Source organism: Eimeria tenella, genomic scaffold (assembly GCF_000499545.2).
Source record: "Eimeria tenella Houghton genomic scaffold, Eth_scaff5, whole genome shotgun sequence".
NCBI classification, from domain to species: domain Eukaryota; phylum Apicomplexa; class Conoidasida; order Eucoccidiorida; family Eimeriidae; genus Eimeria; species Eimeria tenella.
In genome coordinates, this window is record NW_013543395.1 from 175,808 (window position 1) to 192,214 (window position 16,407).

Genomic DNA, 16,407 nt, shown 5'->3' on the forward strand with positions numbered 1-16,407 from the left:
GCTGTGGGCCATGGGACAAATTTCAGAGCGGGGTGTTGTGCTCCCTGGTCTTCGTACATATGGCTGTCGCTGAGTGGTTTTACGCCAGTTCTCTATGCAAAATTGTCTGCGGCTTTATGGATTACCGAAAAGCAGCATGGCTAATGCTGCAATGTCTACATGACTCACTCCTGCGGCCGCTTACTGAGAAGTGCCCTACCTGCCGTTTGCGTCCCAATTCATTTACCAGTGGTGAAGCAGTTGCATGCATACTAGTTAATGATATTATTAGGTGTGGCTTAAGTTTATTGCTGAAATTATTTACACAATGCGCTGCGCCTTAAAAAGCAAGGACACTCTCCAAAAGCAATGCCAAATCTTGCACTGGCTTTGGTATGCATCATCGGAACTTACTAAGTATGACTAATTAAAAATGCAAATCCATGTTCACGCCAACTCGAGCAAAGCCAGTGCAAGATTTAGCATTGCTTTTGGAGAGTGTCCTTATGTCCTTAGCGCGTACTGTCTGCAACTGTTAACTGTGTGACAAGCGAGAAAGCAACTGGGCGATGCTCTGACAATAGTTTGTCCGCCTTTTGCCTCACGCGTCTGTTGGTCCACGCTGAAATTTTTGGTGTGCTCCTCTGGGTTCTTTTGATCCATTACATGCAAGTGGAGAGTGCAACGAGAATCTTTCCAACTCAACTAAGATGTGCTAGGACTTTGGCTGAGCTGTTTTGGTCGTCTCGCAGTTACTCTTCTTTCTATGCCTTCTGTTTTTGGCTTGTTAGCTTTCGTCATTTATTTGGTGCCTTAGCTCATCAAATCATCATAAGCTTGAAAACTTGATTTTGTATGCATTTTGCATTTTGCTCCTTTCCTTCTACCAGGCAAGATTATTAAGCTCCTCTTGTGGGGTAGTAGTATTTTACTCACCTTCATTTGCCCATACGTTCTGTAATGATCTGCTTTAGTTTGCATGGAGAATTTGCAGGAATGTCGCTGCGTGCGCTAGTGCTATAGACCGCTTTTGCCTTCACATTGCGCGACTTCGTTGCCGTGTTATTTGCCGGAAGCCATCTGTACGCGTGCTTTCGTCGCAATTTACTTTCGTTGTGAATTCAATTTGCCCAGCTCGTTGCTTGCTTTACTTCGTGTGCACTGCAACTTGTGCATTTCGTCCCCGTACCCTGTGCACTGAGCTGTTAGTCTAGCCTGAATTAGACTTCGCGTCAATGGGCGTTCATTCTTTCATCTGATTTTGTTTTCTGAATTGATATCTATTTAAGTGATGCTCAAACAGGTTCTTCTGCGTAGCCAGTATACTTTTCTCGCTCCTTAAGGGAGCCATGTCCGCTATGAATCCAGCTTGTGTGATGCGTTTTGGGCATAACAGAAGGAAAGCAGCTTGAAAGTGGTTTCCGATCTTGCTAACTTGTAAATGCGTGGAGAGCGCAGCCGGTGTGACCTCCGTCCAATAGTACTCCGCAGGGTGCGGGCAGTGGATGAGAGGCAAATACCCCGGAATATGAGCAAATGCTTAGAGATAGTGTAAAAATCAAGTGTCTCCAGCGCGTGTGAGGGGATGACCACTTGGTCTCTGTATTGTGGGGCCCAGCAGGAGCCCAGTTCTTTTTTGCCAAGTTTTCTTGGTTGAGCCTTCAGTCGATTCTCTGTTGTTTCCCGGCCATATTGATAAGGGGCTGCCGTAGGTTCTTTTCTTAGGGAGCTCCTCCCACCATTCCCTAAACTGTGCTTGCCGTGCATGAAGTGCTGCTTGGGACTCGTTGGACACTTTTTCTATATCATATCTCAACTCTCCACTCATGGAGAGATACGGCTGGACAAACCTGCTTGCTCTTGATGCTTGCGTGGAAGTACACACATTTTCCGTGCGCATTTGATTTGATGTGACACTCAGTGTATACGCCTGTTACGGCTCGATGGCGGCTCCTGAATTCTTACATCAATATAGGTTCACAGAAGAACAAAGCTGCAGACATTCTTTGCTTTCTGCCTCCTACAAGCATTCTGATTTCTATGCACTGGAATTGCGCGTGTGCTTAGTTACCTTCCCTCAGACGAAGCACCATTTATTCTTTTCTTCGCCAAAATTTCAACTGGTTTCGGGTTGCTTTGCAGCACTTGAGTTTTCACAAGACAGACAGCAGCGCTCAGACGAAGAAGGCCCAGAATCAAACTCCTTCACGAACAGTCATAGCAGCGAACAGACGAGAGCAGCATCTTTTTAGACTTCTCTAGCCTGAATTGAAATTGTCCTATGCATTTTTGTCACCTATGAACGCGCGTAAATCTGTATTTTTTTCACGGGACTTCTAACACGCTGTTTCCAAAGGGTCGATACGCGCCAAGCCCAGGAGAGGAGAAGGCGTAAACTCTCCATGGCGGCGAGGCAAAAAGCCCTTCTTGCTTCGAATTCCGCAGGCAAAAATATGAATTATGATGTGCCCTTACTTATGTTTTCGTTTAATTTGTTTGGCTCAATCGTTCAGTGGGGGTTTCACTCAGATCCTGACAAGCTGGAGATCACTTGAGGTGGAAGATGAACATATTGTAACACATACGTTGAAGAGCGAAGTTCGCGGCTCCGATTTTCTAGCCATCTCTTCAACCGGAGTCAGAGACAGAACTCGACGCTTGTAGACCCTCGTGGGGTTTGGCGTTCAGGGTTTGTATCCCCATGGTGCTACCCGCAGAGGAAGAGTCTCCCACGATTCATCAGGAGGTCCACCTGCATGAATCTGGATCAGCGGATTTTGTGGCTGTTGGCCTCAGAGCACATGCAGCGGGCTACGGCGAGGACATGGGCAATCCTGTGAAGAAACCCAAGCCAGCAACAGTGGAGCCTCCCAGCTCAACATGCAGCGTACCTAGTGATGCGCCACGTGCGCATCAATCAGCCCCGCTTACCCCATCAAGAATAACAGCAGAGGCAATGCCGCAGATTGAGTTAGAATCAGCTTCAGAAGCAGCAAAAAGCGAGCAGTCAAGAGACAGCGTAGGAACCATGGGGGCAGGATACGAGGGGGAGCCCCAAAATCGGAACAGAATCAATTCCGGCAGGCATGGCGAGCGCATACCATGTCCAATGGATGCAGCTCACTCTATCTATGCACTCCGGCTACAGGCACACTTGAAGAAATGCACAAAGACAAGAGACATCGCCTTCTCGCATTGCCTGCCGTTTATGCAGCCCGGCGTAAATTTGCCCCTTCAGCAGCGTCATGACAGAGAAAAGCAGGAAGAGCGACAGCAGCATCAACAGCAACACGCAGCGTTTGCCAAGGCAAAAGATGCTCAGCCGCTTCTGACACAAGAGCTCGAAGCCAAGATTACAAGGGCGTACAGACAAGCCGTGCAGTACTTGAATACACCACATCCATTCGAGAAAGTGGCAACAGATGCAGAAACAGCAGAGGCCGCAGCAACTGCGGTAGATCCTTGGGGGGCTACGGTACACTTGCCTGCCTCAGAATTCATCTCGAAATGCTGCAGCGTGACCCCCAAAGAAAGGGAGGGCCGCAGAGACAGAGAAGCCATCCTACTGTTACGTGCAGCAGCGGATGCATGCAAAGTGCCACTAGATAGTGGGGTTGCAGCAGCTGAGGAATCGTCGATGGCGGCTTTCGAGGCTGAAGTGCAAGAGGTATTGTTGCTGCCGCGGCAGGATCGCCTAAATGCACTGCTGGAGCTGCTTAAGCACTTTCAGAAGAGGCTAAACAAGCACCAAAAGCAGCACTTCCAACTCTTGGCGTTGTGCCTGTACAACAACTACTTGGAACCCGGGAACTGCGACAAAACTCTACTTGTGGAGCTCGGGGCAGGTGAGCCGTCTTTGGAGCTGCAGAGTCTTCGCCCTTTTCTGTTTGTTTTCACAAAGGCGCGGGTGAGGCAACGGCGCGGGCAGTCGCTCCTCGCAGTATATAGCAAACGCGGCACTTTCCCTGGAGCCTGCTTTCTGTCAGTCTAAAGTGCGCGACTTCACGGATCCAGAAGCACACCAGAGTATAGAAGCATATTATGTGGGAACTCCGCTACCATCCGCTTTGTAATGCCTTTCTGTTGGGCGTCCAGAAAGTATGAACTGCTCTTGTGTGAGGCAGATGCAACGCATTCCCGAATATCCCTCGGATGCCAGGCTTGAATGCACCCCAAATGTGTTACCTGACCTTTTCGCCAAATCATCACAAATTTGCTCTTGATGTGCGATGCACTGTTTTAGTAGTTTCCGGGTTGCTGCATTTACCTTCAGGGAAGGGAGATCTAACGCGGTGGTTCAGCTGCTGGTCTGCCGTCTCTGTTGCACCTGATTCGGGGACAGAATCAGTAGTAGCTGAAGCACACGCAAATACACACGAGTGTAATGATAACTCTGCACTTAACCCGAAATACAGGGGCCTCAGATGCATCGCAGTTGACCGGGAAGCGCGGCGCTACTGCAAGGAGGCGAAGGATAAGACGTTTCGCAACCCCAATTCCACGCGTCCGGTTCATCCTGCGGCGATTGCAGCTGCTGAAAGACGTCTCTCAGCCGTTGACAACGATGGAACAGCAAGACCAGCTGAGAGGGACAGAACAGCTGGTTCATTCTTATGTGCAGATAACTCTTTAAAAGAAGCAACAGAAACAGTACGCTGTGGGGAGCTCACGCGGGTCGTTGCTGATGATGGTTCCCCTGCTGCCGCAGCTGCTGCTGCATTTCCTAGCGCAGTTGGCTGTACCTGCTGTGAGAGTTACAGCAACGCAAATGAGTGCAGCGTTCCTGCACCTCTGCCAGTGCCCCCCGTGAGGCTTCGAATGGATATCGCGGATTTCTCTCTCGTAGCTCTTATTGACTATATTACAGGCAGAGGTTCCTTGCGCGTGTAGGTCTTGTATCACCACTTATATAGATATGCTCATGCGAATTCGCGATTTCGAAGCGTAATTTGTTTTTATTCGAAGTGAATGGAGATGGGAGGCATTGCGTGATGTTCATTCAGGCCCCACATCCCTTCCTTTTTTAAGACTCTCTTTAGTTATGGATGCCGCTTCCTGGCTCCAGGAAAACGTTTGGAAGAGGATCCGGACGAAAAGAAGGATAAAAACGCTGTCAAAGATAAAGATAGTACTGAAAATAGTACGCAAGACGATGACCGACTGAAGGTTACAATAGCACAGGAGGCAAGAACAAAAGAGTTCATCAGCGCTTCCACGCGGGGGCCTAAACCATCTTTTCTGTGTTCTATCGAGGACGGAAGTGTTCATGACTTCTTCACTCTCTCCCAGACTCTGGGGGAAGGTGGGGGCCCCGATTTGCAAAAGTACGCGCCCTTAAGAGACCTCAAGGAAACAATAAGCAATTAATTTGACGTGCTCATGTGTGTTCACATTTTTACAAGCACTTTATTTTAGTCTTTGCCAAGCTGTAACATTGAAAGGTACACTGGATGCGGTCCATACGCGCACCCTTCGATGTTCATGACTGCTGTGGCTGAAGTACTTGTGGCAACCTGGTTGTGAAGAATGACGATTTTCTGTGCATCATGCGCGATGAGAGTGCGTTCTTTCACTTGTTCCACATTGGCCTACAGAATCGACGAAACTTTGAGGGAACACTTTAGGGACAGTGGCATTTCAACTGTAGTAGGCGTAGCCAAGCATTTGTGTGGAGGTGGATCGGATGTTGCCCTCCGGTGCGTCGTGATAAAAAGTATTGAATTTATCTCTTCAGATGCCATAATCGCGAAGCTGTGAGGCGCTTGTGAATTTCAGTAGTGACAATCAGCAGGCACTATGTATTAAAGCACTGTACGATTTTTAGGCCGTGGGAATTGTGATGCGTCTGCAGATGCTTCGCATCGGCGCGAGATACCACTCATTCAACGCTGAATTTCTGTGTCTGCATTGCAACATGCTGCCATCACCGGTACATATTTCTAGGGAAAAAAGCCAAAGCTAAAAATGATAGTAGACGAAAGCACTAAAATTTCCAGAAGATTCGTTAACGCAAACACAGCATGCACGTATTGAAGTGGGTTGCACGAATTTCGAACGTGCTACCCAGCGGGCCCTGCTTTTAGTGGCGAAGAGTTTCTTTTGACTCTGTGGGGCTCCTCTGCGCAATACGCAATGTGAAGTTTCTGATGATTTGTTGAACTTCGTCTCTGACCGACTTTTCATTTTGCGCAGATGCACCGTGGACTCTTTTGTTGGGACAGACTTTCTCCTTAAATGTGGCTTTACGGAGGATGAAGTTCCTCTTTTATTCTCCCTTTCTGGGTTCGCTTCCACCACACTAGTCTTTTCCTTCCCTTCTTGAGGAGATCGAAAAAGCTGTTCGTATACAGTTGTTCAGCGCATGCAATTTTCCTGCCCGGCTTCTGTGCTGCCGTTAACTTGTGGCTTTGTTCAGGTGGGCCACTGGGGCAGCAAACAGGAAACGCGAAGTTGGAAAAATGGTGAAAAAGATTTTGGACATCTCCCGGTATTAACTAAGCCCTACTAGTTCGAACCCTAGCCTAAGCAGATTATCACTGGCCGGGCGACGAAAGTAAATGGTTAGAAATTTGATCCTTCAGTGTGGTGGAACAGCGTTATATGAGCCCAGCGAAAAGTCACTTCATTTTTCCCCGTCTTCTTGTGTTGTTTTCTGTCTTCTCATCAACTGCAGAGTGTGGTGGCTGCGACAGAAAGGCTTTATGACTGCTACCCTCAAGCAGTTTGTCGAATCAGGAGAAACACCCGAATGTTTCGTTATAGTCGCCAATTCTCATTCGGGTTCCTCGACGTAGTTACTTGCAGTTTTTGCCCTGCAACGCTCTGCTGCTTGACAGTTTGCTAGAGCGTGCAACCAGGAAAAGCTGCAGTCTGCTATCTCGAGCGTACTAGTAGAGTCTGTTTGTTTGGTAGGGAGACGATTGCATGTGGACGCCGTTGAAGCACTGTAGTAAATTACCATTAAGCTTTCTTTTCGCGTATTGGCATTGTCTTGCTCACACCACCCGGCCCACGTAGTAGTAAGAGAGGCGCTCACATCAGGCCATGAACAGAATAAGGCAAACAGCATATTTGCTTTGCAAAAGGAGCTGTGGACACTAGAGAAAATCATTTCTAGTCGCCTTCGCCTTCTCTAGACTCTTCACTCGAAAGCTCACTTTCGGTCTCATCACTCGGGTCGGCAAATGTTATTTTTCTTTCCAGCCGAATGCGCAGATCCCCGAATTCGTACTTTAGCAAAGTTTGGACTCTCTGAGTAAACATGGACGCACAGACAAGAAGAGCTTGGAAGCTGCGATCCATAATTGACACGGTCTTGACAATTATTACATGACAATACAGTATATCAGTAACTGCACCATTATTTTTTGTCCCTTTGCTTCGAGGGCGACTTGTGAACTTCGAATTATCCCTGCCATGTTGCTGAAGCAGTTGCACATTCTTCTTTGCACTTCTTTCTGTAGCTCTTCCATATTAATAAAGCTCTTTGAAAGCCCAGGCACAATCTGATTTCGTATCACCTTGAAGGGGCCGATACATATCAAGGCGGAACAGGCTGGCGAGCTGCCGAGTTCGTTGTCTCCCTGAGTTTTTTCTACATTTGTGCATTCCTTGTCTGCTGCAGAGGTTAGTTCGTTTTTCCGTGGACTCCATAAATGTCTGTGTTGCTCTTCGAATGCTTCTGTCAGCCTTTTTGCCTCCGATTTAAGGGTCTGCCCACGGCTAAGTCTTTCTCGTCGGAGATAGTCACTAGGCAGGCCAAGTTGCACAAGGTCAGCTGCAGCCTTCACAGTGGCTTGCGCTTTTTGTTGTAATTCAGCGACATCTTCAAACTGCACGGCTTCTTGAGAGGAAGTCAAGGCTAGGTCGAACGTTTCAAAACCTACAGAGAATGCACAGAAGTCTGGGGCCACCGCTGCAAGTAGCTCGAACTGCGCTTCATCCTTTCGCGGCTCACACCTTTTTTACCGTTTCCGTCTGAGCTATCAGTCACCAAGAGGTGACGAGACATTCGGCGTGTATAGGTTGGAACAAGTTTTCTTTTAGCCTCACTGTTTGGTGATTCAAAGGATTCTCCTTTCAGAATCTTTGTGGACTTCGTGCCCGACGATCCCAACTTGGCAGCACGTTCAAGCTCTGTGCAGTGACAAGCACATTGTGCATGTGGGTAAGATTTGTCTCCGCTTGCAAAGTGCATTTAAATAGGCAGCTAATCCTACAAGGGTTGCTTGGGACGGAGTTGCCAGCCTGTCTGAAACATTTTACTGCAAGGCTTTTCGCAATCGCAGAAGCCCTGAAGCAGCATGTTGTCCTTACCTGCGGAAGTGACAAATATGTGCACGACGCCACGCTGCAGATCTCTTCTTCTTTTAATCTTTTCCCTCATGCTCAAGTGCTGACGCCAGAGCAACAGTTCTTGCTGCCGCCTATATGCCGTTTGCAAGGCCTCAGTGTTCGACCATCGCTTTACTAGCTCCTCACTAATTTCCTGAGGCCGCGCACAGTCTAGTAACTGAAAGAGCTATCGCCTGCAAGCTAATAAGATTTCTGAAAGCAGAATGAACGTGAAATAAGCCACTCTGGACCTCGAGTACTGTCCCCGATATTCATTAAAGCCCTGGTTGCCCCTGTAGATTTAGTCGCCTTCCCAGAAGCGGTTACAATGGAGGATAAAAATGCGAATGTTCCAAGTACGGGCACTCAACACGATCGTATGGCTTCGCATCTGCTCATATTGCATAAGGCAGTGAGCCTATGGTTCTCCCCACGTTTCGTTTCCTTATTTCATGCGAAGCTGCCGCAGCGACTTCCGACAAAAATTCGCCAACAGCAATGTCCCTCGTGGATAGGAAAAACTGTTCCTGTGATAACAAAACTGCAATCTGACATGCATGTATAACGTGAGGCGGGGATGAATGATATTAGGATTTAGTGAGGCTGTGGGAGTCAGGCACTTTCAATGGAAGTCACGTTTGGGTCCACTCATGCTCGTTGTAGTAACAAAACGGAGACAACATTGGGGAGTCCGCATAGTTATTACCGTCTTCCACCAGAGAAACAATTGGTACCTGGTCCAGATGGTCTAAAGTTTTTTTGAGGAGGCCACTACCCAGAGCAGCCGTTCCGATGTGCGCTACCCACAGCCTTCGCCATAGCCGTCTTTCATGTTCTTTCCTGCCAGCAAAACGCGCGGCCCTCACACTAGGAACATTCAGCAGCTACGCGTCGTTTGTCCCTCCACCCTGTGACTTAATACCGAGCGCAAAAGGATCTGCAGTAGTTTACTGGAAACTTTCCTTATTAGCGTAAACGCCCTTTTTGCGTAAACTTTTAGCACTGACTCACAAGATCAGCTGGCCTCGCATGGCCTGCTGAGCCAAGAAATGCCTACGTGCTTCTTCTCGTTCCAGCTCACGCAGCTCTTCCTCTTGGTGCCGAATCAGCTCTCGCTTTCGCATGTGAAGCACAAGTAGCTGATGCTCTTGTCTGGCTTCTTCCACAGCCTGCTCAACGCTTTTTGCAACCAATAGTTTTACGATCGGCTCCGCCATCTGTTCAAACCGCTCAGCGTTGTCCTCTACAGCTGCAATCATGGAGGAGCACAGACCTGGAGTGCAAGGCGTTTCAGGGAAGAAATGCTTCTCAAATCAAGCTCAGAGACTCATGAAGTTTCTGTTTGACCTCAGCTTCACACTCAAATACAACGAGAAGTATTGGCTATGTGGCCGATGTTGAAAATGAACAATTCAGCAGCAAGCAAACAGTGCTGCATGAGGGCTAGCCGTGCCTCCTGACGTTGCGTAGAGGCATCAAGGCCCATATGTAGTGGTATTTGCGGAAATGGATCATCTTCCCAACGCTCCTCGTGACTCCATGTAACCTTGTTCACGCCCGAAGTGCCTTGGCTTCCCTAAAGGCACAGAATGGGTACTCACATCCGGCGCCACGACAGAGAAAAAACGTGTTGGCGGCGCAGTTACAGGCGTAACTTTTGTGTGACAAAAGGCGCTAGAGGCATTAGCAAACAAAAGCGTTGCCCCCTCAAGCTTCAGATGCAACGGAAGCCGACGAACGTGTTTCTTCCCCTTACGGGCGGTTCAGTATTTCCTGATGTTTCTTGAGCTTGTGCCAATGCCACGTTGTCTTCTTGAAGTTCGCTGGACTGAATGCCGTGGTTTGCGCAAGGGTGACCTTCAGTAGATGTGTTGCACGAATTCGTCTGCTCGTCGCACCGCGCCGAGGGGCACATCCGGTTTCCCGAGGTGCTGCTCCACTGCGATTGCTTTGCGAAGGTATCAATAGCTCTGGGGGAGGCAGTGCAACCAATAGCTCTTGTTGCTCCGTGATTTCTGCTTTGTTGTGTAGCTTGTGCTGCAGCTGTATTCGCTTCGGATGAACTCGCATCTTCCTGCCACTGCAAAAGAGCTTCCATTTCGCTGTTCGCTCGCGATGCCCCGCTGCTTTTTTCTTGCTGCACTAATGACCCACTGCGACGTTGAATATTATCAATGCCGTTACGTCCTTTGCCGTTGCTGCTTACCACGATTTTGCGTGCCCACCTAGTTGGGCTTGCAGCGTCTGCCGTTGCTGCGTTAGTGCAACGTGACGCAGCGCTTGCCGCAGCGGCCCGGGAGTCAAAAAGGGGAAATGGCATATGTTGGCCTTCGAAGCATGAGGCAACCAGGCTGCTTGAGACTATGCTGACTTCGTGCTGGAGCGTTTCCTGCTGTGAGCCCCGTTCAGCCCCGTGATGCAGTACTCGTTGCTGAGTAGTTGCATTAACTTCTGGAGAGGAACCAAACCTAAAGTCGCGTAAGCCAATACGCAAGTAAAGCATGCACGTGCTTCGGCATGTGCGTTTGGGACGACTAAATGGACATAAATGGTGCAGAAGGGCATCATTGTTTTGATGCTAATGGAGCACGCAAAAGCCAGCATTAGATAGGAAGTATTGGCATCTAGGAAGATATGCTTTAGTGAAGCACCTGGTAAGGAATGGAAAACGATGGCCGGCTTCCTCCCCATGAACTGTCAACTGCGCTTGGCTACTTTGGAGTGGGAGCAGCTGTTCCTGCATCTGCTGCCGTAACATAATTTGTGTAGAGTGCGCAAAATTACGAAAGGCAGCAGTAACATCGGAAGGAACCTCCCGGGCACTGGAGTGGGGCTGTCTGGTAATTAATGACATGGCTCTCTTGCAGTCTTGAGGTGTAACTGCATCTCCAGCATTTTGACCCGAGGCGTTTCGTAGAGCTGTAGCCTGCGCGTTAGGGTCTTTGACAGAAGACCGAAAACCGGCTGGGGCTGGTCTCCATGATGAGTTGTTTAGATGCCGTTGTAGGCTCTCCATTCTAGTCCGTTTTCTCGGTTGCCTTCCTGACAGAACATAGGCCGTAGGCCAATTCAAAGCCGACTGATCTCCACAGCTGCGAGAAGCCGTCTTGATGTTGCCACATTAAGGCCAAATCAACTTCGTCCTCTGATGGCTCGCATATTTTGTGTACTTGCAGGTGCGAATGGGTGTACTGAGCGTGCTGTTTGTTGGAACCCAATGCAGGTTGCGAGGGCGCCAAGCCGCTAAGTGACGCTTCTTTATGTTAATAATGTTATTTATATACATTGGGGAGGGAGCTGTAGCATCTGCTATCTTCGCATGCAATGCGCAGGCACCCATCTTGCAAGTGACCCTGGAAGCGTGCTTGCCGAAGCGCCCTGTTTTGAGCTGCAAGGCTGCTAAGCTCGCGATTTCACGCAGCTTAACAAAAGGTGACCAACACGTTGATAAACATAGATCTTCTGGGCATGCCATCGACATTTTCCCGTAGATCTTTTCATAGAGTCGCCAGCCTCCATGCCGCCCCAATTGAGGCCTCAAGCGGCACATGGCATGCAAAGGGAGTGACATGGCTACTTTGACAAAGGAAAATGATGAATGCATGAAACTGAGAAACGTTTAGTTGCTTTTAACAGAGAATCGAGACAAAACCGCTCAGTTCAGAATAAAGGCCTCACTTTATTTACTCAATTCTGCTGCCGGAAAACTGGTACAATGCAGACTTGAATTATGTTGTCCCCTCAAAATAGGCATTGTTTTACGAAGAAACTGAAGAAAAAGTGCTGGAGGTGTGCAGAATGCGAAGAAGGACGCTGTATTTCCTTTCCGTTACCCACGAAATTGGCCTGACTGGTGACAGTTGCAGCACCTCAGCCTGTGTTCAAAGCCTTCCCGAAGGCTCTCAGATAATTCGCCGTATCTTCTGGTAAAATCAGCGGAATATCTGAACACAAGTACCCTCTTGTTCCGAGCAGTATACCCCCAGTTCAGCGAAATTCGCCGCTGCAGCTTCAGGTAGTGGAGCCGCATGAGGCCAGTAACCCTCAGCCAAGCAACTTACTGCAGCCATTCCAGGAAGCCCTGCTTTTTGCTGTAATGTAAAAGGCCTATGTTCGTTGTCTTGGCCGAGTTTAGGCGTGCTCCACTTCTCTAGGCCTTGACGCAGACACGTACATTGTCCAGACTCAGCAAGGCACGAATCTGTGCATACGTGTAACTCATCTGCAGCCTTCACAAAAGCGTTTCATTGACATATCAGTAACCGTCCCCTTGGTTCGTTTTAGGAATTGTAGCGCATGCTGTCGAGCTTTTGCCATCTCCAGCATGATAACTTCTCGATTAGTATACCCTGTAGCTAGCGGGCGTAGCACTTGGTTTATTGGCTGAAGCTGCAACTGGAACCACTCTTCCAATTTAGGGGTGTTGAAAGGATGCTCCGCAAAATAGAAAATCTTGAGTCACGATGGTTCACTCCCAGATGATTCGAGGTCAAGTGTCGCAGCCATTTCGTTCAACAATGTGGGCTTGTCTCCCACAATAAGTCGAATTGCTCGGTTAGTGTCAAAATGTGTCCTTGAGGATCCAGAACTCAGTAGTCCTGCACACAGGGATTCTAGCCACCGGTAGTGCGAGCCTGTCTAAGAGCTTAAAATCTCAAGTCACACCGCGGTTGTTTCAGGCTGTCGGCCGTGTGAATTTTTCTTGAAAGGTTTCTTTTCAGTAGCAGCAAAGCGTGGAGCAAGCCAGGCTGAATACTACCAGAAAACATAGCTTCTGAATCGTGATGCGACAAGAATTACTACTTGCAAAGTTCTGTTGCAAGGCATTACATGCGTATTACGCTGCTCCACCGGCACTGCTTCCGCTATAGCAGCCCTGCACACCTGCAGTTAGGGAAGTGGCTTGGGATTGGCTGAGGCATTTTTGGGCTGTGCAGATCGATGGTAGTCGACGTGGCTACTTCCCAGTTGCCGGCCTTGGGCGCCGGGAAAACGACGAATGCAATACACTGGCATGAACCACCAAAAACGCTATGGTCTAGAGAAAAAGAGAAGGCGATGGGACTCAGCCCGCATTCCGCTTTACACTCTGTTGCGTGTATGCAGCTTCCTAACGGGAGAGTCGCGAGAGTATGAGATGTCCCACTGCACATCTCATATCCTCAGCACTCTTAGGATCTTTACAAGCTTCAAAAATTTAACTCGTTGGCGTGGTGAGAGCTCTCATACAACTCGCGTCTGCAGGGGAGACCCTCATCGCTGGTGGTGAAGTGCCTCGTTCGGGCAGTTCTCGGTATTTTGTGTTTGCAGGTGACGACCAGATTCCTCAGCCCATATTCTGAAACGCAAAATCCGGCACTTTTGTCTTCTGGGTGGGGCGCTTAAAAATTAGTCGAATATTCAAGGTTACGAGGACTATTATTTGAGAAGCCTGAACCTGCTACAGTTTTTCACTACAGGTGACGGGGAACATCGACAGTGCACGATGCAAAAGACGCTTTGCATAAAAAGAAAATTGCACATTCTAGCTATTGGCTTTCCCAAACGGATTATAGGTGAATTTGCGCATGTATTGCGTGAAGGCCACCCGATGTGTGTTGATTGACATATCTGTGCTTGGCAAGTAAAGATCGGTCTGAGGGTCCACTATAGGCTCTTATGGCATATTACCCTTACAACTCAATATTCAGCATAAATAGTTCTAGGACTACAGCTCATTTCACGTTTATTTGAGCTCTGTGGACTATTACGTCCCAGCTTGCGCACCAGCTGGAGTAGTGGTCCCGTTTAAAGCAGACCTCTTTGCAGCTTCATTTGCCTGGGGTTATTCCACTGCAGGTTCCAGCTCTGTGGAAAAGTTCTGACATCCCGTTAAAACACTCTAGCATCGTTTTGCCCCCAGTGCGCAGTAAGCATGTCGATGCTCTAAATGAGTGCGGCGTTCTGTTCGGTGGTGTGCGCTAGCGTGTCAGCGAATGAACATTGCAAAATTCTTTGAATTTGAGAGTGTTAAGTATTCTTAGGTTAAAATCTGCTGCTGGGAATTTCTTGTTAGCGGCGGACAATCACAATTCCTTCGCAGCTTACCACATCAATGGTTGGTGGTCACCCACTAGCTGCCCGGTTCCTGCCTTTCACCTTACTTCCTTATAGACATGGAAAGTGCTTTGTTTCAAAGGTGAGAATTTTTCATTTTAATACTGCAAATATCTACAAAATCTAGGTCGCTTGGAGAGCAGTGCCTGTGCACTTACTGGGTGTAACAGTGTGGCGCGCCTCGCATTGGACCGCTTAGGAGCAGAGAGATGCCCTGTGACACAAATGTATGGAAGATCCTTTCACTAGCTTGACGAATTTTTATGCTTTTTGCTAGAGTGTATATATTTTCGATGAAGGGTATGGCCTTCGATGGCGAAGACCCATCAGAAAGGCCAAACCATTTTCTCTTTTGACACGAAGCTTTGCCTGGTGGGATCAGTTAGCGTCTTTCTGCTTTGGGAAATTCTACTGAAAGGCCATCCATTTCTTGTCGTGGCTCGTTTTTGGTGGATAGTCGCCGAAAGGTCTTGACGGGGCGAGGGACATCCGTGGGAATTTCAGCATTCTCTTGCTATGACCTCTTCTTGGAAATGTTTGCGTGAAAATCCATACAAAGATCCGTCAGTTTCTGCTGCCAGCCGCTGATCACAATGACTGCTTTCGCAGACTTCGGGTCCCCCTCAATGACGAAGTCTGGATTATCACGTAGCTGTGGCGCTGGCAGCTGCTCATTAGACAAAACGGGTGCAGCATCTAGCCATCAGGCTTGCACAACACAGGCCATTAATTGTTGCAAGGGTAACCGAAAGTTTTCGGAACTATGTCTGCGTAGTTCTTCCCAGGGTCGGGGGACACCCAAGGCACCAGAGAGTGATGGCCAAATTGCCTTTTTTTCTCGTTTCCACGTTCCCAAGCTACCTCGCCTCCTGCCTCTCACGGTTGTTCTGCTTTTAAGCACTAACTTCTCACAGCGTCCTCCCGAGGGATGCCGAAATGCTCCATCTGAGCCATCCCTGACGGAAACAGATGGAATTCTGTTTTCATTGGTTCGTCAGTGGTTCACGCCGGTGGTTGACGCTTCCACAGCTAGCTTTGGCCTTATTTATGCATCAGCTGCGCCTTGCGCAGTCAACATATGCAACACAGGAACGTGCTATGAGCATTTGACGGCACAGGTCTGTGTCTGTCCCTTACCATTTCGCGGTCCCACATGCTCTGAAAAGGCTTCACTTTGTACTCAAGATTGTGGCATCAGGAGCACCAGTGGTTTGGATTGCTCGAGCGCTCTTTGCTCATTAGGGGCGTGCGTCGACACTGACGTGTCCCCGTATTACAAGTGCGAGTGCGGGGACTTCTTTCAAGGCACCAACTGCGAAGTTCCTACGAATCCCTGCACTGGCGCTGTCAACCCGTGCGGTCAAGGCACTTGCATTTTTGCCCCAGGTAGAGGAACAGGCACTGTCACGTGCCGGTGCTATGACGACTGGGAAGTAGCTCCGGGTGCCGGTGTGGTTACTACGAAGTGGGGCAGCAGTGAGTTGGTGATGAATCCTCCGTGCACTGTCCGTGTCAGCCGAGGGCTTGCAAAAATTTCATTTACTCTTTCCTCTGGGGAGCTCATTGTATGGTGGACGATCTTCGCTGCTGTTCTTTGTATCTTACTATGGTGCTGCTACAGCGTCGCAGTAGAGACATGTGGTAACTGCTTCAAGAAACTGAAGCTGGCCGGGCAAATACAAAAGGCTGGGGGATCATAAACGTAGCTGGTGCTGCCTCAGGTCCTGCGATAGCTGCGGCCGTTGTAATTCACCAACAGAGTGCTCAGGCTTTGAATGCCTGCATCCGCACGTAACGAACCTTGCTGCATTTTCTCAAGCCGTTACAGCAGAGGGCTTGTTATGAATATATATATCGTTGCCAGTCAATTAGGCAGTTGTGAAGTCTACTCTAAGCGAAAGTGTTGCTCATCTGGGCTCACAGGTTTTGAACCCTTGGAGTTTTTCTCCCACTCAAGCTATGCTAGATATATAAGAAGCCAACAGATGAACTTTTGAC

At 48.7% G+C, this 16,407-nt stretch overlaps 2 protein-coding genes across 2 annotated transcripts; one reads left to right on the plus strand and one right to left on the minus strand.

The window, feature by feature from the left end:
• Positions 1-2,680: 2,680 nt before the first annotated feature.
• ETH_00010895 (uncharacterized protein) lies at positions 2,681-5,736 on the plus strand (the record flags this gene model as incomplete). The annotated part of the gene is made up of 4 exons (XM_013377298.1): positions 2,681-3,824; positions 4,253-4,852; positions 5,045-5,303; positions 5,574-5,736. 4 exons carry the CDS (start codon positions 2,681-2,683, stop codon positions 5,734-5,736), a joined length of 2,166 nt encoding a protein of 721 aa, XP_013232752.1.
• A 1,356-nt stretch (positions 5,737-7,092) lies between these two features.
• Positions 7,093-9,530, minus strand: ETH_00010900 (uncharacterized protein; the record flags this gene model as incomplete). The annotated part of the gene is made up of 7 exons (XM_013377299.1): positions 7,093-7,230; positions 7,338-7,861; positions 7,948-8,115; positions 8,296-8,467; positions 8,748-8,840; positions 9,048-9,153; positions 9,325-9,530. The coding sequence occupies 7 exons, from the start codon at positions 9,528-9,530 to the stop codon at positions 7,093-7,095; spliced, it is 1,407 nt and encodes a 468-aa protein (XP_013232753.1).
• Positions 9,531-16,407: the final 6,877 nt, after the last annotated feature.